The sequence below is a fragment of the Phocoena phocoena genome, chromosome 10 (assembly GCF_963924675.1).
Source record: "Phocoena phocoena chromosome 10, mPhoPho1.1, whole genome shotgun sequence".
Classification (NCBI taxonomy): domain Eukaryota; kingdom Metazoa; phylum Chordata; class Mammalia; order Artiodactyla; family Phocoenidae; genus Phocoena; species Phocoena phocoena.
Genome location: NC_089228.1, coordinates 84,119,472 through 84,144,279, shown reverse-complemented (window position 1 = coordinate 84,144,279; position 24,808 = coordinate 84,119,472). Strand labels below are relative to the sequence as shown.

At 39.4% G+C, this 24,808-nt stretch overlaps 5 protein-coding genes and 1 pseudogene across 5 annotated transcripts; 4 read left to right on the top strand and 2 right to left on the bottom strand.

Annotated features, from left to right (window-relative positions):
- Positions 1-10,113: 10,113 nt before the first annotated feature.
- On the bottom strand, positions 10,114-10,494 carry LOC136129076 (histone H2B type 1-J-like). Its single transcript, XM_065885159.1, has one exon. The coding sequence runs from the start codon at positions 10,492-10,494 to the stop codon at positions 10,114-10,116; it is 381 nt and encodes a 126-aa protein (XP_065741231.1).
- Positions 10,495-10,822: 328 nt separating this feature from the next.
- Positions 10,823-11,215, top strand: LOC136129068 (histone H2A type 1). The gene has a single exon (XM_065885152.1). It carries the CDS (start codon positions 10,823-10,825, stop codon positions 11,213-11,215), a length of 393 nt encoding a protein of 130 aa, XP_065741224.1.
- Positions 11,216-11,316: 101 nt separating this feature from the next.
- On the top strand, positions 11,317-11,925 carry LOC136129678 (histone H3.1-like; annotated as a pseudogene).
- Positions 11,926-18,420: 6,495 nt separating this feature from the next.
- Positions 18,421-18,732, top strand: H4C9 (H4 clustered histone 9). The gene has a single exon (XM_065885165.1). It carries the CDS (start codon positions 18,421-18,423, stop codon positions 18,730-18,732), a length of 312 nt encoding a protein of 103 aa, XP_065741237.1.
- Positions 18,733-19,761: 1,029 nt separating this feature from the next.
- On the bottom strand, positions 19,762-20,142 carry LOC136129075 (histone H2B type 1-K-like). The gene has a single exon (XM_065885158.1). It carries the CDS (start codon positions 20,140-20,142, stop codon positions 19,762-19,764), a length of 381 nt encoding a protein of 126 aa, XP_065741230.1.
- Positions 20,143-20,457: 315 nt separating this feature from the next.
- Positions 20,458-20,844, top strand: LOC136129071 (histone H2A type 1-J). The gene has a single exon (XM_065885155.1). It carries the CDS (start codon positions 20,458-20,460, stop codon positions 20,842-20,844), a length of 387 nt encoding a protein of 128 aa, XP_065741227.1.
- Positions 20,845-24,808: the final 3,964 nt, after the last annotated feature.

Here is a 24,808-nt window from a genome sequence, read left to right as displayed (position 1 = left end):
ATTCTAGAAGCTTGGGGATACAGTAGTGATCAAAGTAGACCAAAGCAGAAAAACACATCTCTCAAGGGACTTACATTCTGGTGAAGAGGGCAGTATGGTGAAGATATAAGCAAAAGAATAAGTAGAGTATATAGCATGCCAGATCTTGATACGTATTATGAAGAAAAATATAGTAATACGGATAGGAAATTTGCATGGGGCGGCTTAATTATTAAAGATGACAGTCAAAGAAGGCCTCACTGACAAGACGAATAGGACCTCAATGTCCCTTATTACAAAGCATAGAAGTCCTATCTCAGGAAGGGAACAGGAATTCAGCCACCCCAGAGCTTTCTGGACCAGGTTCATCAAAGAGTCCCAGGCTTCCTCTCAAATAAGCATCAGGCTTATTTTCAGGTAAGATGCAGCCAGTGTAGGAAAAGGTTTGGCCTCAGGTTACCCTCCTAGAGTCACTGGCTCAGGTGCACCTGCTGAGAAGTTTCAGCCACTCTACTTACTAATAGGAAAGAGCTCCAAGCTAGATAATGAGAAAAGCAAGGGGCAGAACCGTGAGAGGAATATAGCCATTGGCCATTTATGTTAATGGGGACAGAATAGAATCCACGTTTACATATTTGTGTTTGTATAAAGAAATTCCAGATGGGTACACAGGAAACTAATAAACGTGGTTCTTTGTTATTGATGGGGGAACTGGGCAGATGAGGACTGTGTTTGAAATAGGATTGTTTATTGTATTATTTATATATGCAATTATTAAACCCTAGCAATGGACTGCCTAGTAGAAACCACAAAACAATATTAGCTACATTTTCTTAAAGGGCCACAAGATGGCAATAGCGTTTCTTGTTTGTCGAGCCTGGGAGATGGGAGGAGGGGACCGCTGCTGCTATGAGTTCCTCCCTTGTGCAAATGGCCTTCTTCTTCCCTTAGTTCAGTTGCCGGAATTTCTCTTTGCCAGCACTTGATTCCTCTCATTGTCACCCCTTGTTGACTGAAAGAGAATTATGTTCGTTAATTGGGCCAGCATTTTTGAAACCTTTTTTTTTTTTGAGGGGTGGGTAAGGGGGAGGGAAGCGGGGAAAGGATTATGGACGTCTTGAAGTATACCCCAAAGTACACGAAAACGTACCTCCAGGTGTCCATCAGACATGCTTCAACAATTACCAACATCTGCTTTGTTTCTTCAATCATGAATATTTTCACAAACATCCTAACGGATACAGAGTTAAATAAAATACAAGATTTTCTCACCTAAGAAAAATTTTAAATGATTTTTAACATCACCCAATATCTAGTACTAAAAAAAATCCTCAATGGCCTCAAATACTTTTTTACAATGATTTTGTCTGAATGGTATTCCATTAGATATACAAATGGTATTTGGTTACTGTGTCTTTTAAATCTATTTTAATTCATGACGTTTAACCAAATCTGAGTTTGCTCTTTGGAAAAGGAGTTGAGAAACTATAATCTGGGTGATGGGAATGCTCATTGTCCATGGGTGGTCATTGCTTGCAGACCTTTTCTCTGAAAAGTGATGGGGGAAATAAGGGTTTTCTTAAAAGGAAAAAAAAAAAAAAAGATCATAGTGATATTTTCCATTCAAATTTAAGTCAAAAGCGTTTTTTACTTAACATTTTTTAGATTTTTATTGGAGTATAATTGCTTCACAATACTGTGTTAGTTACTGTTGTACAACAAAGTGAGTCAGCCACATGCATACACATATCCCCATATCCCCTCCCTCTTGAGCCTCCCACCCACCCTCCCTATCCCACCCCTCTAGGTCATCGCAAAGCACCGAGCTGATCTCCCTGTGCTATGCTGTCGCTTTCCACTAGCTAACTATTTTACATTTTTTAGTGTATATATGTCAATGCTACTCTCACTTCGCCCCAACTTCCCCCTCCTCACTGTGTCCTCAAGTCCATTCTCTATGTCTACGTCTTTATTCCTGCCCTGCCACTAGGTTCATCAGTACCATTTTTTTTTTAACTTAACATCTTTAAGGTTATAATTGAAATTCTTTCATTCTGAAAAACTTAGTTTCTTATATGATTTTAAAAAATGACTTGTTTTCTCTATAGACAAAATAAGAAAAGACATCTTAACACTTTAATTATTCTGAATTAGAAAGTAGAATGAAGAGAAGAAAAGTTTGAACCTACTAAAATCTGACCTTGAGTGAGGTCAAGGTCAGATTTTAGTAGAAATAGACTTTTCAACTTTTTCCTCATTTAAAATTGATATTCACTAATATTCTGTCCTTCCCAAATTAAGAAAGAACATAGAAGTCTTGATGCTGCAAAATAATTTAAAAAGAAATGCCTCCTCTAATGAAGTGTAACATAACACTCTTATCTTCATGGTTAGAACTTTTGTTTCTTGTTTAAGAAATCCTTTGGTACTGTGAGATATTTTCTTAGCTTACCTTCTAAAAAGGCTTAATGGTTTTCCTTTTACATTTAAGGGTCTTTTTTCCTCTGTGGGTAACCAATTGTCCTGATAAATTTTTGAACAGCTTATCTTTTCCTCACTTACCTCACCGTTTTCCTTTCTAAAGATTCAACAAAAAATTAGATATGATCTTTGCCTTTCTATCTAATTCAGCTGGTAAGTGTGTCCATCTCTGTGCAATACCACCCAGTATTATAGCTATATGACTCTTTTTTTTTTATCACTAAATCATATTCTACCTCATCAGGAGTTTCTTGGATTTGTTACCCTTTTGATCCTCAAATAAATGTTAGAATTAACTTCTAAATTCCAAAACTAGGATTTTGACTGAAATTACCTGATTTTGTCAGTCCTCCTTTGGATACTAAAACTTCTTAAAAAAAAAAAAGTAAAATAAACACAGCAGAGATGCAAGGATGGAAAGTGAAACTTTTTCAAGTTGGTAATTAAGTAAGTGTAATAGCAGTGGTATCACTCCATTTCTACCTCTTAGTTTTGTTTTGTTGTTTTTTCTTTTAAAGAAGATGTTGGGGGTAGGAGTTAATTAATTACTTAATTAATTTTGCTGTATTGTGTCTTCATTTCTGTGCGAGGGCTTCCTCTAGTTGTGGCAAGCGGGGGCCACTCTTCATCGCTGTGCGCGGGCCTCTCACTATCGTGGCCTTTTGTTGTGGAGCACAGGCTCCAGACATGTAGGCTCAGTAGTTGTGGCTCACGGGCCTAGTTGCTCCGCGGCATGTGGGATCTTCCCAGACCAGGGCTCGAACCCATGTTCCCTGCATTGGCAGGCAGATTCTCAACAACTGTGCCACCAGGGAAGCCCTACCTCTTAGTTCTTTAACAAATGTGTTTTGACAAGGGGAGAAATTACACCAATTCTTTGTCACTATTCAGCACACATACAGTATCCAGTTGAACAGGACTCCAAAACTGCTAGGTGCCACTTTGAGTCTCCCAATAATTGATAAGTCTGCTTCTTTATCAACGAAGGATGTGGTACACATTAAGACTGCAGTAAAATAGGAACATACATATCGATAATTACCTTAAATGTAACTGGATTAAATGCTCCAACCAAAAGACATAGATTGGCTGAATGGATACAAAAACAAGAGCTGTATATATGCTGTCTACAAGAGACCGACTTCAGACCTAGGGACACATACAGATTGAAAGTGAGGAGATGAAAAAAGATATTCCATGCAAATGGAAATCAAAAGAAAGCTGGAGTAGCAATTCTCATATCAGACAAAATAGACTTTAAAACAAAGACTATTACAAGAGACAAAGAAGGCCACTACATAATGATCAATGGATCGATCCAAGAAGGAGATATAACAATTGTAAATATTTATGGACCCAACATAGGATCACCTCAATACATAGGCAAATACTAACAGCCATAAAATGGGAAATCGACAGTAACACAATCATAGTAGGGGACTTTAACACCCCACTTTCACCAATGGAAAGATCATCCAAAACAAAAATAAATAAGAAAACACAAGCTTTAAATGATACATTAAACAAGATGGACTTAATTGATATTTATAGGACATTCCATCCAAAAGCAACAGAATACACATTCTTCTCAAGTGCTCATGGAACTTTCTCCAGGATAGACCATACTTTGGGTCACAAATCAAGCCTTGGTAAATTTAAGAAAATTGAAATCGTATCAAGTATCTTTTCTGACCACAGCGCTATGAGACTAGACATCAATTACAGGAAAAAATCTGTAAGAAATACAAATACATGGAGGCTAAACAACACACTACTTAATAACCAAGAGATCACTGAAGAAATCAAAGAGGAAATCAAAAAATACCTAGAAACAAATGACAATGAAAACACGACGACCCAAAACCTATGGGATGCAGCAAAAGCATTTTGAAGAGGGAAGCTTATAGCAATACAACCCTACCACAAGAAACAAGAAACACCTCAAATAAACAACCTAACCTTGCACCTAGAGCAATTAGAGAAAGAAGAACAAAAAAACCCCAAAGTTAGCAGAAGGAAAGAAATCATAAAGATCAGATCAGAAATAAATGAAAAAGAAATGAAGGAAACGATAGCAAAGATCAATAAAACTAAAAGCTGGTTCTTTGAGAAGATAAACAAAATTGATAAACCATTAGCCAGAGTTATCAAGAAAAAAAGGGAGAAGTCTCAAATCAATAGAATTAGAAATAAAAAAGGAGAAGTAACAACTGACACTGCAGAAATACAAAAGATCATGAGAGATTACTACAAGCAACTGTATTGGACAACCTGGAAGAAATGGACCAATTCTTAGAAAAGCACAACATTCCGAGACTGAACCAGGAAGAAATAGAAGTATGAACAGACCAATCACAAGCACTGAAATTGAAACTGTGATTTAAAATCTTCCAACAAACAAAAGCCCCAGACCAGATGGCTTCACAGGCGAATTCTATCAAACATTTAGAGAACAGCTAACACCTATCCTTCTCAAACTCTTCCAAAATATAGCAGAGGGAGGAACACTCCCAAACTCATTCTATGAGGCCACCATCACTCTGATATCAAAACCAGACAAAGATGTCACAAAGAAAGAAAACTACAGGCCAATATCACTGATAAACATAGATGCAAAAATCCTCAACAAAATACTAGCAAACAGAATCCAACAGCACATTAAAATGATCATACACTATGATCAAGTGGGGTTTATCCCAGGAATGCAAGGATACTTCAATATGCACAAATCAATCAATGTGATACACCATATTAACAAACTGAAGGATAAAAACCATATGATCATCTCAGTAGATGCAGGGAAAGCTTTTGACAAAATTCAACACCTATTTATAATAAAAACCCTCCAGAAAGTAGGCACAGAGGGAAATTACCTCAACATAATAAAGGCCATATATGACAAACCCACAGCCAACATCGTCCTCAATGGTGAAAAACTGAAACCATTTCCACTAAGATCAGGAAGAAGACAAGGTTGCCCACTATCACCACTATTATTCAACATAGTTTTGGAAGTTTTAGCCACAGCAATCAGAGAAGAAAAAGAAATAAAAGGAATCCAAATTGGAAAAGAAGAAGTAGAGCTGTCACTGTTTGCAGATGACATGATACTATACATAGAGAATCCTAAAGATGCTACCAGAAAACTACTAGAGCTAATCAATGAACTTGGTAAAGTAGCAGGATACAAAATTAATGCACAGAAATCTCTTGCATTCCTATACACTAATGATGAAAAATATGAAAGTGAAATTAAGAAAACATTCCCATTTACCATTGCAACAAAAAGAATAAAATATCTAGGAATAAACCTACCTAAGGAGACAAAAGACCTGTATGCAGAAAATTATAAGACACTGATGAAAGAAATTAAAGATGATACAAATAGATGGAGAGATATACCATGTTCTTGGATTGGAAGAATCAAGACAGTATGGTACTGGCACAGAAACAGAAATATAGATCAATGGAACAGGATAGAAAGCCCAGAGATAAGCCCACGCACATATGGTCACCTTATCTGTGATAAAGGAGGCAAGAATATACAGTGGAGAAAAGACAGCCTCTTCAATAAGTGGTGCTGGGAAAACTGGACAGCTACATGTGATAGAATGAAATTAGAACACTCCCTAACACCATACACAAAAATAAGCTCAAAATGGATTAAAGACCTAAATGTAAGACCAGAAACTATTAAACTCTTAGAGGAAAACATAGGCAGAACACTCTATGACATAAATCACAGCAAGATCCTTTTTGACCCACCTCCTAGAGAAATGTAATTAAAAACAAAAATAAAGAAATGGGACCTAATGAAACTTAAAAGCTTTTGCACAGCAAAGGAAACCATAAACAAGACGAAAAGACAACCTTCAGAATGGGAGAAAATATTTGCAAATGAAGCAACTGACAAAGGATTAATCTCCAAAATTTACAAGCAGCTCAACATTAAAAAAACAAACAAACAAACAAAAAAACCCAACCCAATCCCAAAATGGGCAGAAGACCTAAATAGACATTTCTCCAAAGAAGATATACAGATTGCCAACAGACACATAAAAGAATGCTCAACATCATTAATCATTAGAGATTTGCAAATCAAAAGTACAATGAGATACCATCTCATAACGGTCAGAATGGCCATCATCAAAGAATCTACAAACAATAAATGCTAGAGAGGGTGTGGAGAAAAGGGAACCCTCTTGCACTGTTGGTGAGAATGTAAATTGATACAGCCACTATGGAAAACAGTATGGACATTCCTTAAAAAACTAAAAATAGAACTACGATACGACCCAGCAATCCCACTACTGGGCATATACCCTGAGAAAACCATAATTCAAAAACAGTCATGTACCAAAATGTTTATTGCTGCTCTATTTACAATAGCCAGGATATGGAAGCAACAGAAGTGTCCATCAACAGATGAATGGATAAAGGTGATGTGGAACATATATAAAGTAGAATATTACTCAGCCATAAAAAAGAACGAAACTGAGTTATTTGTAGTGAGGTGGATGGACTTAGAGTCTGTCATACAGAGTGAAGTAAGTCAGAAAGAGAAAAACAAATACCGTATGCTAACACATATATATAAAATCTAAAAAAAAAAAGGTCATGAAGAACCTAGGGGCAAGATGGGAATAGAGATGCAGACCTACTAGAGAATGGACTTGAGGATACAGGGAGGGGGAAGTTGGGACAAAGTGAGAGTGGCATGGACATATATACACTATCAAACATAAAATAGATAGCTAGTGGGAAGCAGCCGTATAGCACAGGGAGATCAGCATGGTGCTTTGTGACCACCTAGAGGGGTGGGATAGGGAGGGTGGGAGGGAGGGAGATGCAAGAGGGAAGAGATATGGGGACATATGTATATGTATAACTGATTCACTTTGTTATAAAGCAGAAACTAACACACCATTGTAAAGCAATTATACTCCAATAAAGATGTTAAAAAAAAAAAAGCCTGCAGTAAGTCTCATTGCCATTTGTACATTGCCTTACTTTTTCTCTATAATGTATTGAGATCAGTTAAAAAAAATGCTGTGAGATGTGAGGTATACAGTATTCATTAAGTCCACAGATAGTCTTGCTAGCAACAACATAAGAGAAAGTGAAGCACATCCAAATCTAGAATAAGTGTCTACCTCATTGAAGACAAATCCCTGCCTCATCCAGGACAAAATTTATTGAAATCAATGGATAGTTTGTAAATGTAGTTATTACTAATTGAGTATTTTCCATATATCATCAATTGAAAATAAAATTAACAGAAATTTGTATTATAATGAAATTAACTTTAACATAACAAAGATAAAGTTATAATTGAAGAACAGATATCTGCATGGTATCTACATATAGAGCCACTAATCTTTTGACAGACTCTGTCAGTGTGTCTCTGTTAACTTCTGAGGGAATGGGTGCCTTGATTTCAATAAGCGTTGTAGATTAGTTGAGAAAGAAATATGTGTACAGTAGAAAAGGAAATATAATCATTTAATGTACCTTGAAAAAAAGTCCTTTACAACCAGCTGGTTCATCTAAGGCAATAGTCAAGGCATCATCCTGATTTGTGACCTCTGGGGAAGACCTGGCAGTTAGTTCTAAGTATTGTGAGCAACAAATGTCTATTTATTTTGTGATAAGATACACCACAACGTACATTTTTTCAAATGACATACTGTGTTAGTTCAGCCTTGAACGATGAGATAGACTGATAGCATTTGGTTTTTCAAGCAAAGGAGTAAATCCTCCCCTTACTCCTAAGAGAATTCCATCAAGGTGCAAACAGGCCCAAAGATGAAGATTTGATTTATTTACCTGGCTTATATATCTCTTAGGCAGTTTAATTTTCTGCGTAATAGGAGAATTGGCTGGGACTTTTCAACTTTATAGTTTTCAAAAATTTAGTCTTTATGAATTTTCATCTGGGGATAAAGGACGACTCACCTTCTATTCCAATCCCTCTCCTTCTTCCACAGATTTTATTCTGATTGCTATATACTAAAAGACAAAGAAACAATCAAAAAAGTATTTAGCTTGGAAATTATCATCTAATTATTTGGATTAATGGAGAAGATGGGAGACTCACGTGACACATGACACAACAAGAAGCAAAAATCATTTACGTTCTGTTTATTTACAGTACTCGGTTACCATTAGTGTGGGATGGAGATGGTGAAAGAAAAGAACTTTTTTTCTTTCTTCCTTTCTTTATTTTTCATGTCATGATGAGTGTACATTCTCTATATGGAAACACACAACAAACCAGTTAGTAGCCACTCAAATAGATATATGAGACACTATGGAGGCAGTTTCCAAATTCTGGACAAGCTGTTAGAAAAAGCTCAAAAAAGGGAAGAAATTTCAGAGGGCAGGCAAGGCTGAAGTGGGCGTTGAAACATGGGTAGGCTTTGGGTCAACAAAGGGGAAGAGTACATTTGACAGTGGATTTAACAAATATTAATTGCTTTTAGACATTACTACTATGCTAAATTTAGATCCATTTTAGATAAATTAAGTAACTTATTTACGTAAATTAAATTCATTGAAAATCACAACCTAAATAAAAAATCAGCCATAGTGGAAGCTTCCAACTTTCATAGATAATGGCTTTTGACCTAAAAGAGACACGTAATTTTAAACAACCGTAATATAGAGAAGCATTGTTTGTTGAGTGCCTGGTTCTCATTTATGACAACCTGAACGACGCAGAATTTGTTTTTCTTCACTGATTCCAGGCAAAGTTAAAATAGCATTAAAAATACCAACCAAAGCAACTTTAAAATAGAAACGGATTTTTTTTCAGAAAAAAGTTTGAGATAAACACCCTCAAGCTTCTCGCCTTCACCGGACCCCAAATAGTCATGTTTAGTCTTGCAATGTTTCCTATTATACGGATATAGGGCAAAACGAAAGCAATATTCTAATTAGAAATAAAGCGCTGGTATTTCTCAGGCTGAAAATCACATCCACCAAGTTCCCTTCTCTCCAAAGAAAATTTTGATTTTTAAATAAATCTCATTCTCGAAAGGGAAAAAGCACTAAGAAAAAATGAAAAAAGCAGGAACTACCAAAAAATGTTTATTAAAGAGCTTGTGCGTGCTAGACTGAGAAGCAGGAAGTGGATTCCTCCCGCGCACCGAAAGCCCCGGTCTCTTCCTGGATGCCGGCAACCAATCACGCCGTGGAGGGAAAGAGCGGGCGCCCGGGCAAATTTAAACTGCCCGCGCAATCTCTGCACCCCCGCAGGAATCCAATTCTTTGTCCCAGAGCCATGAGTATTTGGATTTACTACGAATTTAAAAATTAACTCCTCCCTCGTTACTTAACCCTAAATGGTAACAGAATTGGTGCCTGAACCCTTTTAAATATACGAAGTACCTAAACGACAATGAAAAGGCCAGGGCAGGGTTACAAGGAGTTCCAGAGCTTTGCCAGGGTCAGGTAACATTTTTGTAGTTAGCGTATCTCAAGCTTACCGTGACAGGAAAGTCCTAAAGTTCAGTAATTGCTCTACTTCGCAGGCTAAGTACTGTAGTGAGCTACGAAGGCCCAGCGCAGAAACAAAACCAGCACCAGCTCTCTCTATTGAGCATATGGTGGCTCTTAAAAGAGCCGTTAAATTGTTTGCAGCCAACTCACTGTTTACTTGGCGCTGGTATATTTGGTGACAGCCTTGGTGCCCTCGGACACGGCGTGCTTGGCCAGCTCCCCGGGCAGCAGCAAGCGCACGGCCGTCTGGATCTCCCTGGACGTGATGGTCGAACGCTTGTTGTAATGCGCCAGGCGCGACGCCTCGCCCGCGATGCGCTCGAAGATGTCGTTGACAAACGAGTTCATGATGCCCATGGCCTTAGACGAGATACCGGTGTCCGGGTGAACCTGCTTCAGCACCTTGTACACATAGATGGAATAACTCTCCTTGCGGCTGCGTTTGCGCTTCTTACCATCTTTCTTCTGTGCCTTAGTTACCGCCTTCTTGGAGCCCTTTTTCGGAGCAGGAGCAGATTTAGCTGCTTCCGGCATGATGAAAAGCACCTCAAAAGAATTTAAGAGAAAGAGAAATAGCGCGGTAAAAGATACGATGTGTCCCTTTTATATAGAAACTCTTATGCAAATAAGGTGATAAGTTAAAGTCGTGTGTCTGATTGGTGGCTGTTTAGGAAGCCGTAGGAAATTAGTTCTGCCCAATCACAACGCAAGAATCCTACTGCCGCCTTTCCATTGGTTACAATGAAGCCACAATCCTAACCAATGACAAACCTCTTTTATCGCGCCCAATAAGGGTTATAAGAAGTGCTGCCCCTACGCTTTCGTTCTGAAAGACTTCTGAGGTGTTGTCGTTGGTTTCACGATGTCTGGACGAGGCAAGCAAGGCGGGAAAGCTCGCGCCAAGGCCAAGACCCGCTCTTCACGGGCGGGGCTGCAGTTTCCCGTGGGCCGAGTGCATCGCCTGCTCCGCAAGGGCAACTACGCCGAGCGTGTCGGGGCCGGCGCGCCGGTGTACCTGGCGGCAGTGCTGGAGTACCTGACCGCGGAGATCCTGGAGCTGGCGGGCAACGCTGCTCGCGACAACAAGAAGACGCGTATCATTCCGCGTCATCTGCAGCTGGCCATCCGTAACGATGAGGAACTTAACAAGCTGTTAGGCAAAGTCACCATCGCTCAGGGTGGCGTACTGCCCAATATCCAGGCCGTGCTGCTGCCCAAAAAGACCGAGAGCCACCACAAGGCCAAGGGCAAGTAATTGCCTAGATTATAGCAACTCGGATAAATTCAAACCAAAGGCTCTTCTCAGGGCCACCCATATTTTCTGTAAAAGAGTTTTAACATTTGTTACGTTGAACGATGAAAAGCGGTAGTGAGATTTAATAAAAGCCTGAGTCACTTTCCCATTCTCTGCTTTGTTGAAAGCAAAGTAAGAAAAACATTTAATCACGTTTTAAAGAAAGTTCGCTGCAGTGATTATCTACGGACTTAGGACTTTATCGCTAGTCCTTAATAGGTGTGCGTCTACGGGTAACCATTAGCATCAGTTTCTGAAATATTTTGGTACAAAAGAAGCACTACCCTGACTCGAATTTAGCAGACGGTGCAGCAAGGGCCTGACCAGGCGGCCTGCGGGAGCGCGCCGGCCACGGGCGACGTGAAGAAGCCGCACCGCTACCGGCCCGGCACGGTGGCCCTGCGCGAGATCCGCTGCTACCAGAAGTCCACGGAGCTGCTGATCCGCAAGCTGCCGTTCCAGCGCCTGGTGCGCGAAGTCGCTCAGGACTTCAAGACCGACATGCGCTTCCAGAGCTCGGCCGTGATGGCGCTGCAGGAGGCGTGCGAGGCCTACCTGGTGGGGCTCTTCGAGGACACCAACTTGTGTGTCATCACGCCAAGCGCGTCACCATCATGCCCAAGGACATCCAGTTTCCCTACAGATCAACGGAGAGCTTCGTGGCACGATAGTCTCCCTTACCCAAATACTGTCAGCCACATACGTTTTCCCTAACAGTACATGTGCCACGAGGCAATGTTGCTACGTTAAAATATTGGGATTACATCTGTAGATGTGACACCACTCTGGAGCACGAGAAAGGTTTCTCATATTTGGGTTGCGGCCTAAATCTCAAGTGCTGTTGCCTCAGGAGAACTTGACAGGTTAGTTATTTCTAACAAACTTTAAACTGATCAAGACATTTGAGGAAATGTTTTCCATAACTATTGCTATTGAAATGTAAAGTGTTGCCAATCACGCAGACTTAAACTTCTGCCTCGTAGACTTAAAGTAAGTGTGGGGTAAGGAAAATAATATAGAGGATTATGATATGGTTCGACAAAGTAGTTGGTAAGTAGTGGAGAAATGTAGTGTGTTGTGGGCTCCTGACAGAAACCAAGTCAGCAAAGCTGATAGGGTTACCTTTGAAAGAGTTATTTGATGTGACATGACAAGTAACTTCTGTTGCTGTAACCAAATAAGGAATACCCCTGCCAATGGTTTTTACCGCCTAGGTCGCAGAATCTAGCCTCTTACTCTCCACTCACTGAACTCTTTTAATTGATGTCATCTCAAAATAAAAGACGTTAACTTTTTTTTTTCTTGAATATCGTGAACACCTTTGGCTGTGTGGTGACTAAGTGGAAACTTCTCAGAATAATGTTTTAAGTGTACAAAATGCAAAAGTTGCAAAAAAATTTATTACATTACAGTTATCAAAGTATTTTTAAAACTAAATTTGATAGAGTGACATATGCACTTATATAATTAACACAGTACATAACACAATCTTTTGAGGAGCCTAACTGCCATCAGTAATAAGATAAGTATAAAAGATGGTTTAAGATAACGCAGCAATTGTTATGAAAAATAAAACATCTGTGATTTCCACTGGGTAACAAAGTAACAGGTACTGAGGTTTGAGGCCTAAATTCATAATAAAGTGAAATGCCAATGTTCAGTTAAAGGTTAATTAAAATATATATTTTTCTCCATCTAAACTCATGGACTTCCCCCCTCATCACTACCGCCACCGCCCCATCCACATTCTGCTGATTTTTATCCTCACAGGCATTGTGGCATATATGGATCCCAGGTGAAAAACCGTTGCTGTAAGCTTTGGTCAATCTAACCCATTCTTTTGCAACTTAATTATGATTTTTCACTGAAACTGCCTCTGCATAGCTGGAATTTCTTTAGCACTTAAGTCTTCTAATATCTCATATAATTATTCATACCCTTTTATTGTCTTTGTTGTTTGTACTTAAAATAGAACTTCTTCCAATCCTAGTATAAATAAGACTTCTTGAAATAAAAAGAAATGCCAACAACAATATCTAACAATGCTAGGCACTCAAATGACCCATCAAAAAACAGTAAAATATTTGACTTTTCATAGGCTTTTTAGAAGTTACGTAACCCAAATGATTTCATTCATTATTCAATTGTTCTGTCTTTAAATATGTCTTCCAATTGTAGGGAAAAAACATAATTTTTCCTCCACCCTTCTGAGTTTTTGGCTGAGAGCCTGTAAGCAGATAGGTTAGGGGGTCCCCGCACCTGACCAGGGATTGAACCCGGGCTCTTGGCAGTGAAAGCGTGGAATCCTAACCACTGGACCACCGGGTAATTCCCAGGAATGGCTTTATTTACATAAGAGAAGCCATTTTGGCCTAAGCCATTTTGTGATCTAAGCGTGAACTAATGCTTGCCCTTGAACGTGTCTCAGTAATCAATGATCTTAAGGAAAGTAAGGGAGTGCAGGAACAAAGGAGAAGCAGTCAAGAAACAATAGTTCAACAATAAAAGCCCTAGTTCCTCCTCAAGGGATATAGATAAAAATCTGATACAGTCTTTGAGTTCTGCAGGAACTAAGGCCCCCACCTAGGTGGAGAATGGAATGATAATTTTGCCCCTTATTGACTTCAGATCAACTAAAGCTTGGACTCCGTCAACCTTTGCCCCAATTCTGTGCTGAATTCTCTGCTCGAGCCCCTTCATGAATATGCATGTACCCTTAGCTTAAAACTTCCCCAGTTTTGCTGTTCAGGGAGACACTGCTTTGGGAAGATCCCCGGTGTTCTCCTTACTTGCTGCAAGTAGTAATAAATTCTTTCTTCCTTCTCCTGATCTTTGGCTTGGTTCTGTCTTTTGGTGCGACACCCACCAAGAGGCGAACCCAGTTTTCGGGTAACAAGCCCTGTAATAAAAGCCAAATTCGAAAGAGAAAAACAAGTTTCTTAACAACTATACCTCATCTGTACATGGGAGAAACCCAGGGAAAAATGAGTACCTCTAGAGGTGCCTTAGAATTCCAGGGAATTCCCTGGTGGCTTTCACTGCCAAGGTCTCGAGTTCAATCCCTGGTCAGGGAATTAAGATCCTGCAAGCTGTGAGGTGCGGCCAAAAACCAAAACAAAACAAATAAAAAGAACTCCATCTTAAATACCATCTTCCGCTAAAGATGGAGATGTAGGGAGGTCAGGTACGGGGAGGTTACCAGGGAAACAAGGGTAAACTTTGTTAGGCATATTTAAATTGATGCCTTCTCCATTGATAAGGGTCTAAAGTTGTTTACTAGGATTAACCTTTGTTCTTCCTGGGAAAGAGAGGAGGAGGGACATCTCTGTAAATCTGTGTCCTGCTTTTAGGGAAACAGAAGGAAAGCAAGAAGATTTTCTTGGATCTGCTTCATCTCAAACGCCTCAGTTCAGCGAAATAATCCTTATGCTAAATGGTGTATTTTGGGGTGGCCTATTCTGCTCCCCTTCAACACCAAATACTAATATTTTGTTGATGTATACTGTTGTCTGTATTAATATAAAAAATCTGAACTCATGCATTATATTTTAAATGATACACAGAGAATATTTCTAAACAAAAGTTTTAAAGCAAATTAAAACTCTCCCATTACAATACTTTTAAGGTTTTTTTTTTAAATTTAAATCCAATGTTGTGGGTTAATGATGTAACTGAACATTTTTTTCTTATATTTGTAGACATTTGTATATCATTACAGTCAGTTTGGACATCTATTCTGCCCAAACTATTTGGGCATTTGCCCATCTATTTGGGCATTTTGAGATAGAAAGTTAAAGATCAAGTTTAAGATCAAGAATATTTAAGGAAGATCAAGAGCAGAGAAAGCAAGGGTAGAAAGTGAGTTCACAGAGATAGGCAGAGGTCAGATCATGTAGGGCTTTATGATCATGTAGGGTTTTATATGCCATGCTATAAGTTTTTGCAAATCATTCTAAGAGTTTTGAACAGAGGAATGGCATAACCTGATTTACATTTCTATGAAAGTTCACCAAGGCAACTGTATGGTGAATACAAAGTTTAGAAGTAATGATATAAATTAGGAAGCTATTGCAGTGGTCTTTTTGAGAGATAATGCTGGTTTGGCTTAAATTGGGGTAATAGACAATGGTTAGGTATAGGATATATTTCACAAGTGTAACCAATAAAGTTTGCTGCTGGATTTGATTTGTACTGTGTAGGAGAGGAAAAAGAAATTTCCCTTTGAATTCTTGGCTGAGACTACCTAGAATAAAAGACAAATTAAAAAGAGAAAAACCACCAAAATTTTATTAACATGTAAACCTCATGTATACAGGAGAGACACAGGAAAAATGAGTAAACTCAAGATGGCCCAAGCCACCACCTTACACACCATCTTTAGCTAAAGACAAAAGAAAGTTGTGTAGGAGAGGGGGGACACATTATCAGAAAAACGCATAATGAACAAGGGTTTGTTATGCAGGTTAAAGTGGGTGCCTTCTCCCATAAGATCTTTTTCATGATTTCGAATCATCCTTCTCTTCATAGTATAGAGAGGGAGACACAAATGTAGCTTTCCTCTATAAATATGTGTCTCTTACAAAAAGGTAACTTCTGTTTTCAGAGATTCATCTGTCTATGCTGTTTCTCAAAAATAATTAGTTCAAAATAACCCTTATGACAAAGAGGCATACTTTGGGGTGACATGTTCGGCTGCCCTTCAACAGTGAAAGAACATAAAGCCACAAAGAAAATATTTGATTTGAACTGTTCATCTCGACATATTAAGTCAGTTACTATGTTAGAAAAGGGCCCGAAGAGCATTGTATTTTTATAAAATAATATATTGTATGTTTATAGAATAATAAAACTTTGCTTATCAATTTCAGAAATTATAAAGAATCTGACAAACTTTTCAGATATCCATCCATTGCTAGTCTTATAATCACTAGTTGTTATGCAAAAACTCATGAAATCAGATAGGAAGGGAGGCTAGTAGTTGGTGGGAATTTTACCCATTTTTAAAGTAGAGAAGGGGGCCTCCCCTTTTGGTCCAGGGGTTAAGACTCCACGCTCACAATGCAAAGGGCCTGGGTTCCATCCCTGCATGCCGCAGCTAAAGACCCCGCAGGCTGCAACGAAGGTCCGCATAAGACCTGGCTCAGCCAAATAAATAAATAAATAAATATTTTTTTAAAAAAGTAGAGAAGGGTCTGTAAAATATATTCCAATTAACTTATGTTGGGGAAATATAATGTAAAACAAAAGAAGAGAAAGTTTATTACTGAATAAGCTTAATGCTTATCCAAAATATTATTCTCTACACGGGCAATCTTTTAAAGAGATTGCAAAGATAAAGAAAAAAATCTCACTCTTTTATATAGGTAAATAGATACTACCCATTACATTAGGTAGGTTTTGCAATCTGGAGTCAGGAAACTGGGAAATAGAGTACTATTTTCCTTGATGATTAAAGAGAGGACTCTAAGCTCCTTGAGGAAACTTTCCTGAGTTAAGAGGCTGGCAAAGAGCTTTTTTAGCCATTTTATGTACATTTGGAAAGGACAGAGAAAGAAATTTTGAAAGAGAAAAAGGAAAGGAAAGGGACCCTCGGGGAGAATTAAGCCTCTTATTTTCAACTTGTATTTGCCCTTAAATTAACTTGTTGAATTATGCTGGATATATACCCATCTCTGTAATATATACTGAATTTTGTTCCTGTTGGTTGAATCAGTTTTGTTTTTGCAAAGGTTTTTATTTATTTTATGAAATTTATAGTTGTACTTTGAAAATACTGTATTGCAACCTTGCTAAAAGTAACTCTCATTGAAATAAAGGAAAGTGAAAGAAAATCATTGAATAACAATGGGATTATATGTTAATGCTGAAAGTAGGGATTAAAATTTCACAGAATTTCTCAGAATTTACAATAGTAAAATAGTATATATTTTTTAAATTAAGTATATACAACCAAGAATGTTTGAAATATATAATCATTCTTTTAATAAAGGCTTTCTTAGAAAGACAAAGGTAGACTTTCTTTTCTCTGCATTTGAATTTTCTACTTGTTCACTAATGACAAATTAACTGCTCTTCTAATTAATGAAAGTTAAAAAAAATTTTTAATTATATGTTACCTAGAAAAAAAATCTACTGAGACATTTAAAGACCCAGATTCAGTATTTTGCAGGTTAGGAGGACACAGTACTTCAAAAATAACAAATTTACCCTAATAAATTGTATAGATTTAATACAGTTAAGAGTACTAAAAGAACTACTTTGTTGCAGCTAGATAAAATGATTTATTTTTCTATAATAGTAGAAATTAATTTGAAATAAATAATTATGAGGTATGAATTCACTGGCAAATACTTATTTTTCAACATTACAAATAATTAAATGCTAGAGCACTATACATAGACTGATCAGCAGAATAAAAACTCAAAAAATAATTTTAAGTGAAATATTCAATAAACGATCAATTAAGTTCCTCAAATAAGTGGAGAAAATATTTACTATGTTATACTGATGAGCCAGCAGGTTAACTTTTTAAAAGTTAATTCTCTATACAAGAAACCAAGTCTGGATTATTATAGAGTTAAATTTTTTTTAATGTTCTACCCATTATAAGTAAAATAATAATAGGAATTTATATTAAAAATGGAAATTGACACACATTTGGTGGAAGAGCATTTAGCAATATACCTGGAAGATCTTGAAATTCTCTATTTTATTAGCCCATCTTGCTCTATTTCTAGGTAGTATATTTCCCCCATATATTAGGAGAAAAACTTCACAAAATGGTATTAACCGTATGCAAATACTGGTAGAGAAAGAAGACACATGTATATAGGTAGAGATAAAAGCAGAATATTTTATTCTCTGTGCTATTTTATGTATCATCTACAATGTTAAAGTTTTGTTGCTTAACGAGGATGAGGAGCGAAACAAATTAAATGAGAAAAGGGGAGAAAAATAGCCTAGGTCTTGAGGAATCAAAAGAATTAACTGAAAGAGAACAAACGGGAGTAGTACGGCCGGCTTGTTCCTTTAGGTCTTTAGGTCCCCTCCCCCAACCCAGAGGGATTCCCGCCACAGCTCTTTTGGTTTTCACTCTGGTCCGCAGAGATTACTTTTTAAAAGGAGCTGCGACCAGTTGAATGCAGTTTTCTGCTCATTTCCTGAGAATGTCCGGACGTGGTAAGGGGGGGAAAGGTTTGGGGAAAGGGGGCGCCAAGCGCCACCGCAAAGTTCTGCGCGATAATATCCAGGGCATCACCAAGCCTGCCATCCGCCGCCTGGCCCGGCGTGGAGGTGTCAAGCGCATTTCTGGTCTCATCTACGAGGAGACCCGTGGGGTCCTGAAGGTGTTCTTGGAGAACGTGATCCGGGACGCCGTCACCTACACCGAGCACGCCAAGCGCAAGACGGTCACGGCCATGGACGTAGTGTACGCGCTCAAGCGCCAAGGACGCACCCTCTACGGCTTCGGCGGTTAAAAGGAAAAAGTTTGATCCTGTTTATTAAAAAGGCCCTTTTTAGGGCCCCCAAGTTTTCAAGGAAAGGGCTAAAGTAACAATCCGTCTGTACGCTGGTGTTTTAAACCATTTAAAATGGATCGCTCAAGGCAGTTAACATAGTTAACTCTAGGGTGTGGAAAATGGACTGAGCACAGTATTTAGTGATCGCGGGGCAAGATTCCCCCGGGCACGGGTGGGGCCTCCAACTAGCTTCTCGGCTGCGGATTGGTTTTGTCTGGAGGCCTGAGTTTTATGAGACCAGAGGCCCGGACTCAGGCCCAACTCTAAAATCTCCCTCCAGTCCTTTATATTTCTTAATGTCGGGTGAGGGATATGACCTTGTTTTTCTTCATTTTACCACCCATCTGTTACTTGTTTCTCTAGCCGTATGTTTTTTATAAACTAGTAAATTGACCACATAATCTTTTTTGTGGGCCCTCATATTACATATCTTTACTCTGAAGACCTGTTTCACTTCCTTGCAGACTTTGTTCCTCCTGGCTGAGGGTGAGGGTGGGGGTCAGGGAGGGCGGCGCAGAGTTCTACCATTGTCCTGACCCCAAATGGGCTGGACATGAGATAACTACTTAAAGGCTGCATTTTAGGAGATCATTGGAGGCCAAGTTTACTAACACATAAATGCATATTAGAACACCGGTGGTGGAAAAAAAGGACACGTGAGAGGCTGTTAAGGCTTAAACAGGAAGCCACTGTACTTCACACAGAAGACCCCCGAAACAAGAATGATTCGCTTTGTGTTCACGTGTTAACTTACCAGATCTAAGGGCCGTGTTACTGAAGCACTTGGCAGTATAATTGGTTTCCTTCTATTCTGAGGCAATTTACGACCACAGTACGTATGATTCAGTACAATGGAATTCTCAATACCTCACGTTATCGCTAGAACTTAAACCTAAATTCAGAGTTCGTATTTTCAGCTCTAATACTGACAACTTAGTGGCTCTTAAAAGAGCCTTTGGGGTTAGATCTAAAAGTTACTTGACAAATTTACTTGGCGCTGGTGTACTTGGTGACAGCCTTGGTGCCCTCGGACACGGCGTGCTTAGCCAGCTCCCCGGGCAGCAGCAGGCGCACGGCCGTCTGAATCTCCCTGGACGTGATGGTCGAGCGCTTGTTGTAGTGCGCCAGGCGCGACGCCTCGCCCGCGATGCGCTCGAAAATGTCGTTAACAAACGAATTCATGATGCCCATGGCCTTAGACGAGATGCCAGTGTCCGGGTGGACCTGCTTCAGCACCTTGTACACGTACACGGAGTAGCTCTCCTTGCGGCTGCGCTTCCGTTTCTTGCCATCCTTCTTCTGCGCTTTGGTCACCGCCTTCTTAGAGCCCTTCTTCGGGGCCAGAGCGGACTTCGCCAGCTCAGGCATGATCTACAGAAACAAGCAACGTACAGCGACAAAAAATAGTAAATGTGCAAAGTACCTCATTTATATAGAACCTCTTATGCAAATAAGGTAAGTCGAAGTCCTATGTCTGATTGGTGGCTGTTCAAGAAACCTTCAGAAATTAGTTCTGCCCAATCAGAACGCAAGAATCACAATTTCACCTTTCAATTGGTTAAAATGCAGCCACATCCTAACCAATGACATACCTCCTTTTTCGCGCCCAATAAGGGTTATAAGAAGTGCTGTCCTTGCACTTTCCCTTTAGTAGCTATCTGAGGTGACGTTGCTGAGCTCGTAATGTCCGGACGAGGCAAACAAGGAGGTAAGGCTCGCGCTAAGGCTAAGACCCGGTCTTCGCGGGCCGGGCTTCAGTTCCCCGTGGGCCGAGTGCATCGCCTGCTCCGCAAGGGTAACTACGCCGAGCGAGTCGGGGCCGGCGCGCCGGTGTACCTGGCGGCGGTGCTGGAGTACCTGACGGCCGAGATCCTGGAGCTGGCGGGCAACGCGGCCCGCGACAACAAGAAGACGCGTATCATCCCGCGCCACTTGCAGTTGGCCATCCGTAACGACGAGGAGCTCAACAAGCTGCTGGGCAAAGTCACCATCGCTCAGGGCGGCGTCCTGCCCAACATCCAGGCCGTGCTGCTGCCCAAGAAGACCGAGAGCCATCATAAGACCAAATAATAAGTAACAAGGTGAGAAAAGCTGAAAAACAAAGGCTCTTTTCAGAGCCACCTACACTGTCAAAGAGAAAGCTGGTACACACAATCTTGTGTTTTGAGTGATAAGATTATAAAGTGCTTCTGTTCTCTTGAGGGGGTGGAGCGCAACTCCAATAGCAATTCGGCACGTGGTCTGAACTGAAAGGACTACTTGCAGATTCACATGGACTAGTATGTGCAGGAGAGGCTTGTTCAGAAGTTGGGAGATGAATCCGATAAGCAAGTACCTAAAGTCCAGTTAATAAAACTAATGTTATCTAGAAGCAGTGTCCTTAGGCAGCCAAAATACGGATGCACTGATTACTTTTAGGAAATTTAGCAATTCTGAATGTACTGTTTAGAAAAGTCCTTTGAAAGAGCATCCTGGTTAAGTGACCTAACTAAAGGATAGTTTCATCAGATGATGAAATTCTTAAAATTCCACTCAGCAGCCGTTTACATTTTCTTTAGGATTTAATTCTAATTGGAACTAGAGTTTGTCGATTAAAAATATTCAGAACTTATTTAATCCCATATTAGTAAATCCTTGGTCCTATTTCTTTGGGACTCGTGTTCATTTAACGCACTCTTGTAGTAACTCAGGATACAACAGTCAATTCAAACCTAGAAAATCTACCTCCCTGGAATTTACTCTAGGTGAGGGAGCCATAAATAAACATGTGAATATATAATATGTAAGATGATACACATTCTGTGAAAAACATAGGGAGGAGATAAGCCATAGAGCATTATGGGGACTCATTTTAGATAGGGGGTAAATGGAGATTACCTCTTAAAAGTATTACTTGCTAAGAGACCTACATAAATTAAAATAACGAGACAGGCAGATACTAGAGGAAGAGTATTTCAAGTAGAGGGAACTGAAAATGCAAAAGCCTTAGGACAGAAAATGTGTTTTTCTTGGGCACAGCCAGAAGGCCCATTAGGTGTTGAACTTAAAGGTGGGTTGGGGGGAGGACACCATAAAATAGGACTTCGGGTGTGTAAATTAATGTGTATAAGTAATCAAAAGCAATAGCAACCCTGATCTCTGAGATAATAAATTTGATAATACAGATTAGCTAGATAGAAAAAGCTGTGGAATCCAACCCACTTTTTAAAAAAGACACCATAAAAACAGTATTGACTGGGTGGGGGGGTGATGAATTGGGAGATTGGGATTGACATATATATACTATTGATACTATGTATAAAATAGATAACTAATGAGAACCTACAGTATAGCTCAGGGAACTCTACTCAATGCTCTGGTGACCTAAATGGGAAGGAAATGCAAAAAAGAGGGGATATACGTATACGTACAGATGATTCACTTTGCTGTACAGTAGAAACTAACACAACATTGTAAAGCAACTACACTCCAATAAAAATTAGATTAAAAAATAATATTGACTTTATTATGTGGTTCAAAAACTGAAAGATTGAGAACATAGTTTATAATTCAATACAGAATTTATTTGCTACTCCTAGTCTTTGCTTGCAGAAGCCCTGTCGAATGAAGTGATAATAAAATGCAAGACACCCAGGAAAAAAATTATGGTGATGTAGGTTGAGTTCTCTGGAAGCAGATGCTGAGATGGAGTTTGGGGTGCAAGATGTTTATTAGGGACCAACATCTGTGAAGGGAGGAAGGAACTAGGATTGGACAGAGAATGTCAAACTGTGATACAGGCCAGACAAACATGTGGGGAGCATTGGAGCCTGTGTTGCCTGTCAGAGTTGCCCCACATTGGGTGAAAATGTCTCTGGATCAGGCTTTACTTCTGGACTGATGACTGCCCTGAGGAAGGGCGTGCCTTGAGTTGGGTGGAGATCTGCAACTCTGGGGAACCCTGGAGATAAGAGCTGCTGCCTATCTACTAAGCGCACTCTGCAGTTGGGCAGCAAGTTTTTCCTTGGTGGGGGATCTGGATACTGCATTTCCATGTCTATGACATACATTAACATGAATATAAATATCAGTGTTGAGTAATGTCTGTGATGGTATTTGTAAAACTGACTTTAGCATACATAGTTTCTTTACCTTCATTGGGGAATTTAAAAGGGATGTGTTTTCTTTTTAGAGAAATGAGAAAACTTACTTTCTAAAAACCTTTACTAATTTCATATACTCCTGTAAGAGTTTTAGATGCCACAATCATTGCAAATGGAAGGTGATATAAAACAATAAGGAATAAGAGAGAATCTTCCACTGGCCTTTTCTCCATCCTCCAGATCCAGTAATCACTTCACTTATCCAGTCCTGGATTCCACATCTACCATAATGTGAAGGCTTCAAAGTGAATAGTTGAGGCCCCAAAAGAGAAGAGAATGAGGCTTTAAAGAAAACATGGAAGAGATATTCAGTACAGAGCATTTATGGGCTACATATGTAACATGAATGCACTTGAGGTGAGTATCGTTCCAGTTACAATTTAGAAAAGAAATGCTATGGGACTGAATGTTTGAGCCCCCTGCCCCCCTTTCATATATTGAAATCCTAACCCCGCAATGTGATGGTATTTGTTGGTGGGGACTTGGGAGGTAAATGGCTTTAGATGAGGTCATGAAGGTAGAATCCTCATGGTGGGATTAGCACTCTTGTAAGAAGAAGAAGAGATCAGAGCTCTCCACCCATTCCTGGAGCCCACAAAGAAGAAATCACATGCGCACACAGAGAGGTGGCAGCACCTGCAAACCAGGAAGCAGGTCTTCACCAGACATGGAATCTGTTGGCACCTTGCTCTTGGACTTCCCAGATTCCAGAGCTATGAGAAATAAATGTTTGTTGTTTAAGCCACCCATCCTATAATATTTGTCGTAGCAGCCCAAACTGAGTAAGACAAGAAAGCACAATGTAATTTATTCAATCAGATTCTCAATTTGTAAGAGATAAAGCTACAAATCAAGATATTAGCTACCTCAACACAGAACCCACACATAACTGCCTTCTCTTAACTATCTGGTCTTATACACTTTGGTCTAAGGTATGAGTAGTAATGTTAAAGAGAGATGTTGAAAAATTTGTACATGGACAATTTTGCAATCATTGATTGGTTGGGGAAAGAGATTGACTGATATCCACAGGATAGATCATCATTTCTACCCCATTCTTAAGAGCCTCCTTCATGGTGGAAGCCCTCTGGTGGTCATTTTGGGGTAACTCATATACTGACTGTGTCCTTGTACATTACACTCCACAAGACCTTCATGATAATAATTTTCTAGTCATGTTTTCCATGTCCTTGATTAGCTGGATAACTCACCAGTCACTGTCTATAAATTAGTAAAGATACATATAGACTCGCTTTTCCTGCATCAGGCCAGATTCCCTACCATAAGAAGTGGACAACCAGATGAACCACGCAATATTCTGCTGACAGGGGGGATTTCTTTTCACTACTCTCTCTCAAGACCTCCCATCTCTAAGTGGAAGCATAACTTGTAGCGCACAGCTATCCAATTCTAGTAGTGCTAAAATGCTCTGCAAAGCCGCTCTAAACAGGGCCATGATTGTTAATCCTTTGTTAACTGGTCATAGGGTGTTTACCAAGAGGTTATAAAAAAGAGTTGAAGGAGAGGTAGCAAAGCAATAGAAACAGCACAGGAGTCTAAGCATCACACATCTTGCTCAGGCCATCACAGATCTGGTCTTGTCTATAGAATTTCATTTTAAAATGAAATGCTACTGTGATATCCATCTTTATAATTTGGTAGATCATAGGACTCCCAGTTCCTGGTGAATATTTTGGGGTGCATATTTGCTTTATGTCCCACTGTCAGGCATTCAGTAATTAAAATGGCTCAGTAGATGCTAGAAGCTACTTTTCAAATAAATAATAATTGCCATCAGAGTAAGACTTGGCCTTATTCTAAATCCCCAGGTGTGATACTCTTCATGAGTTTTGCAAGAATCTCCTTAGAGCATTTCTGTCTGCCATGCATAA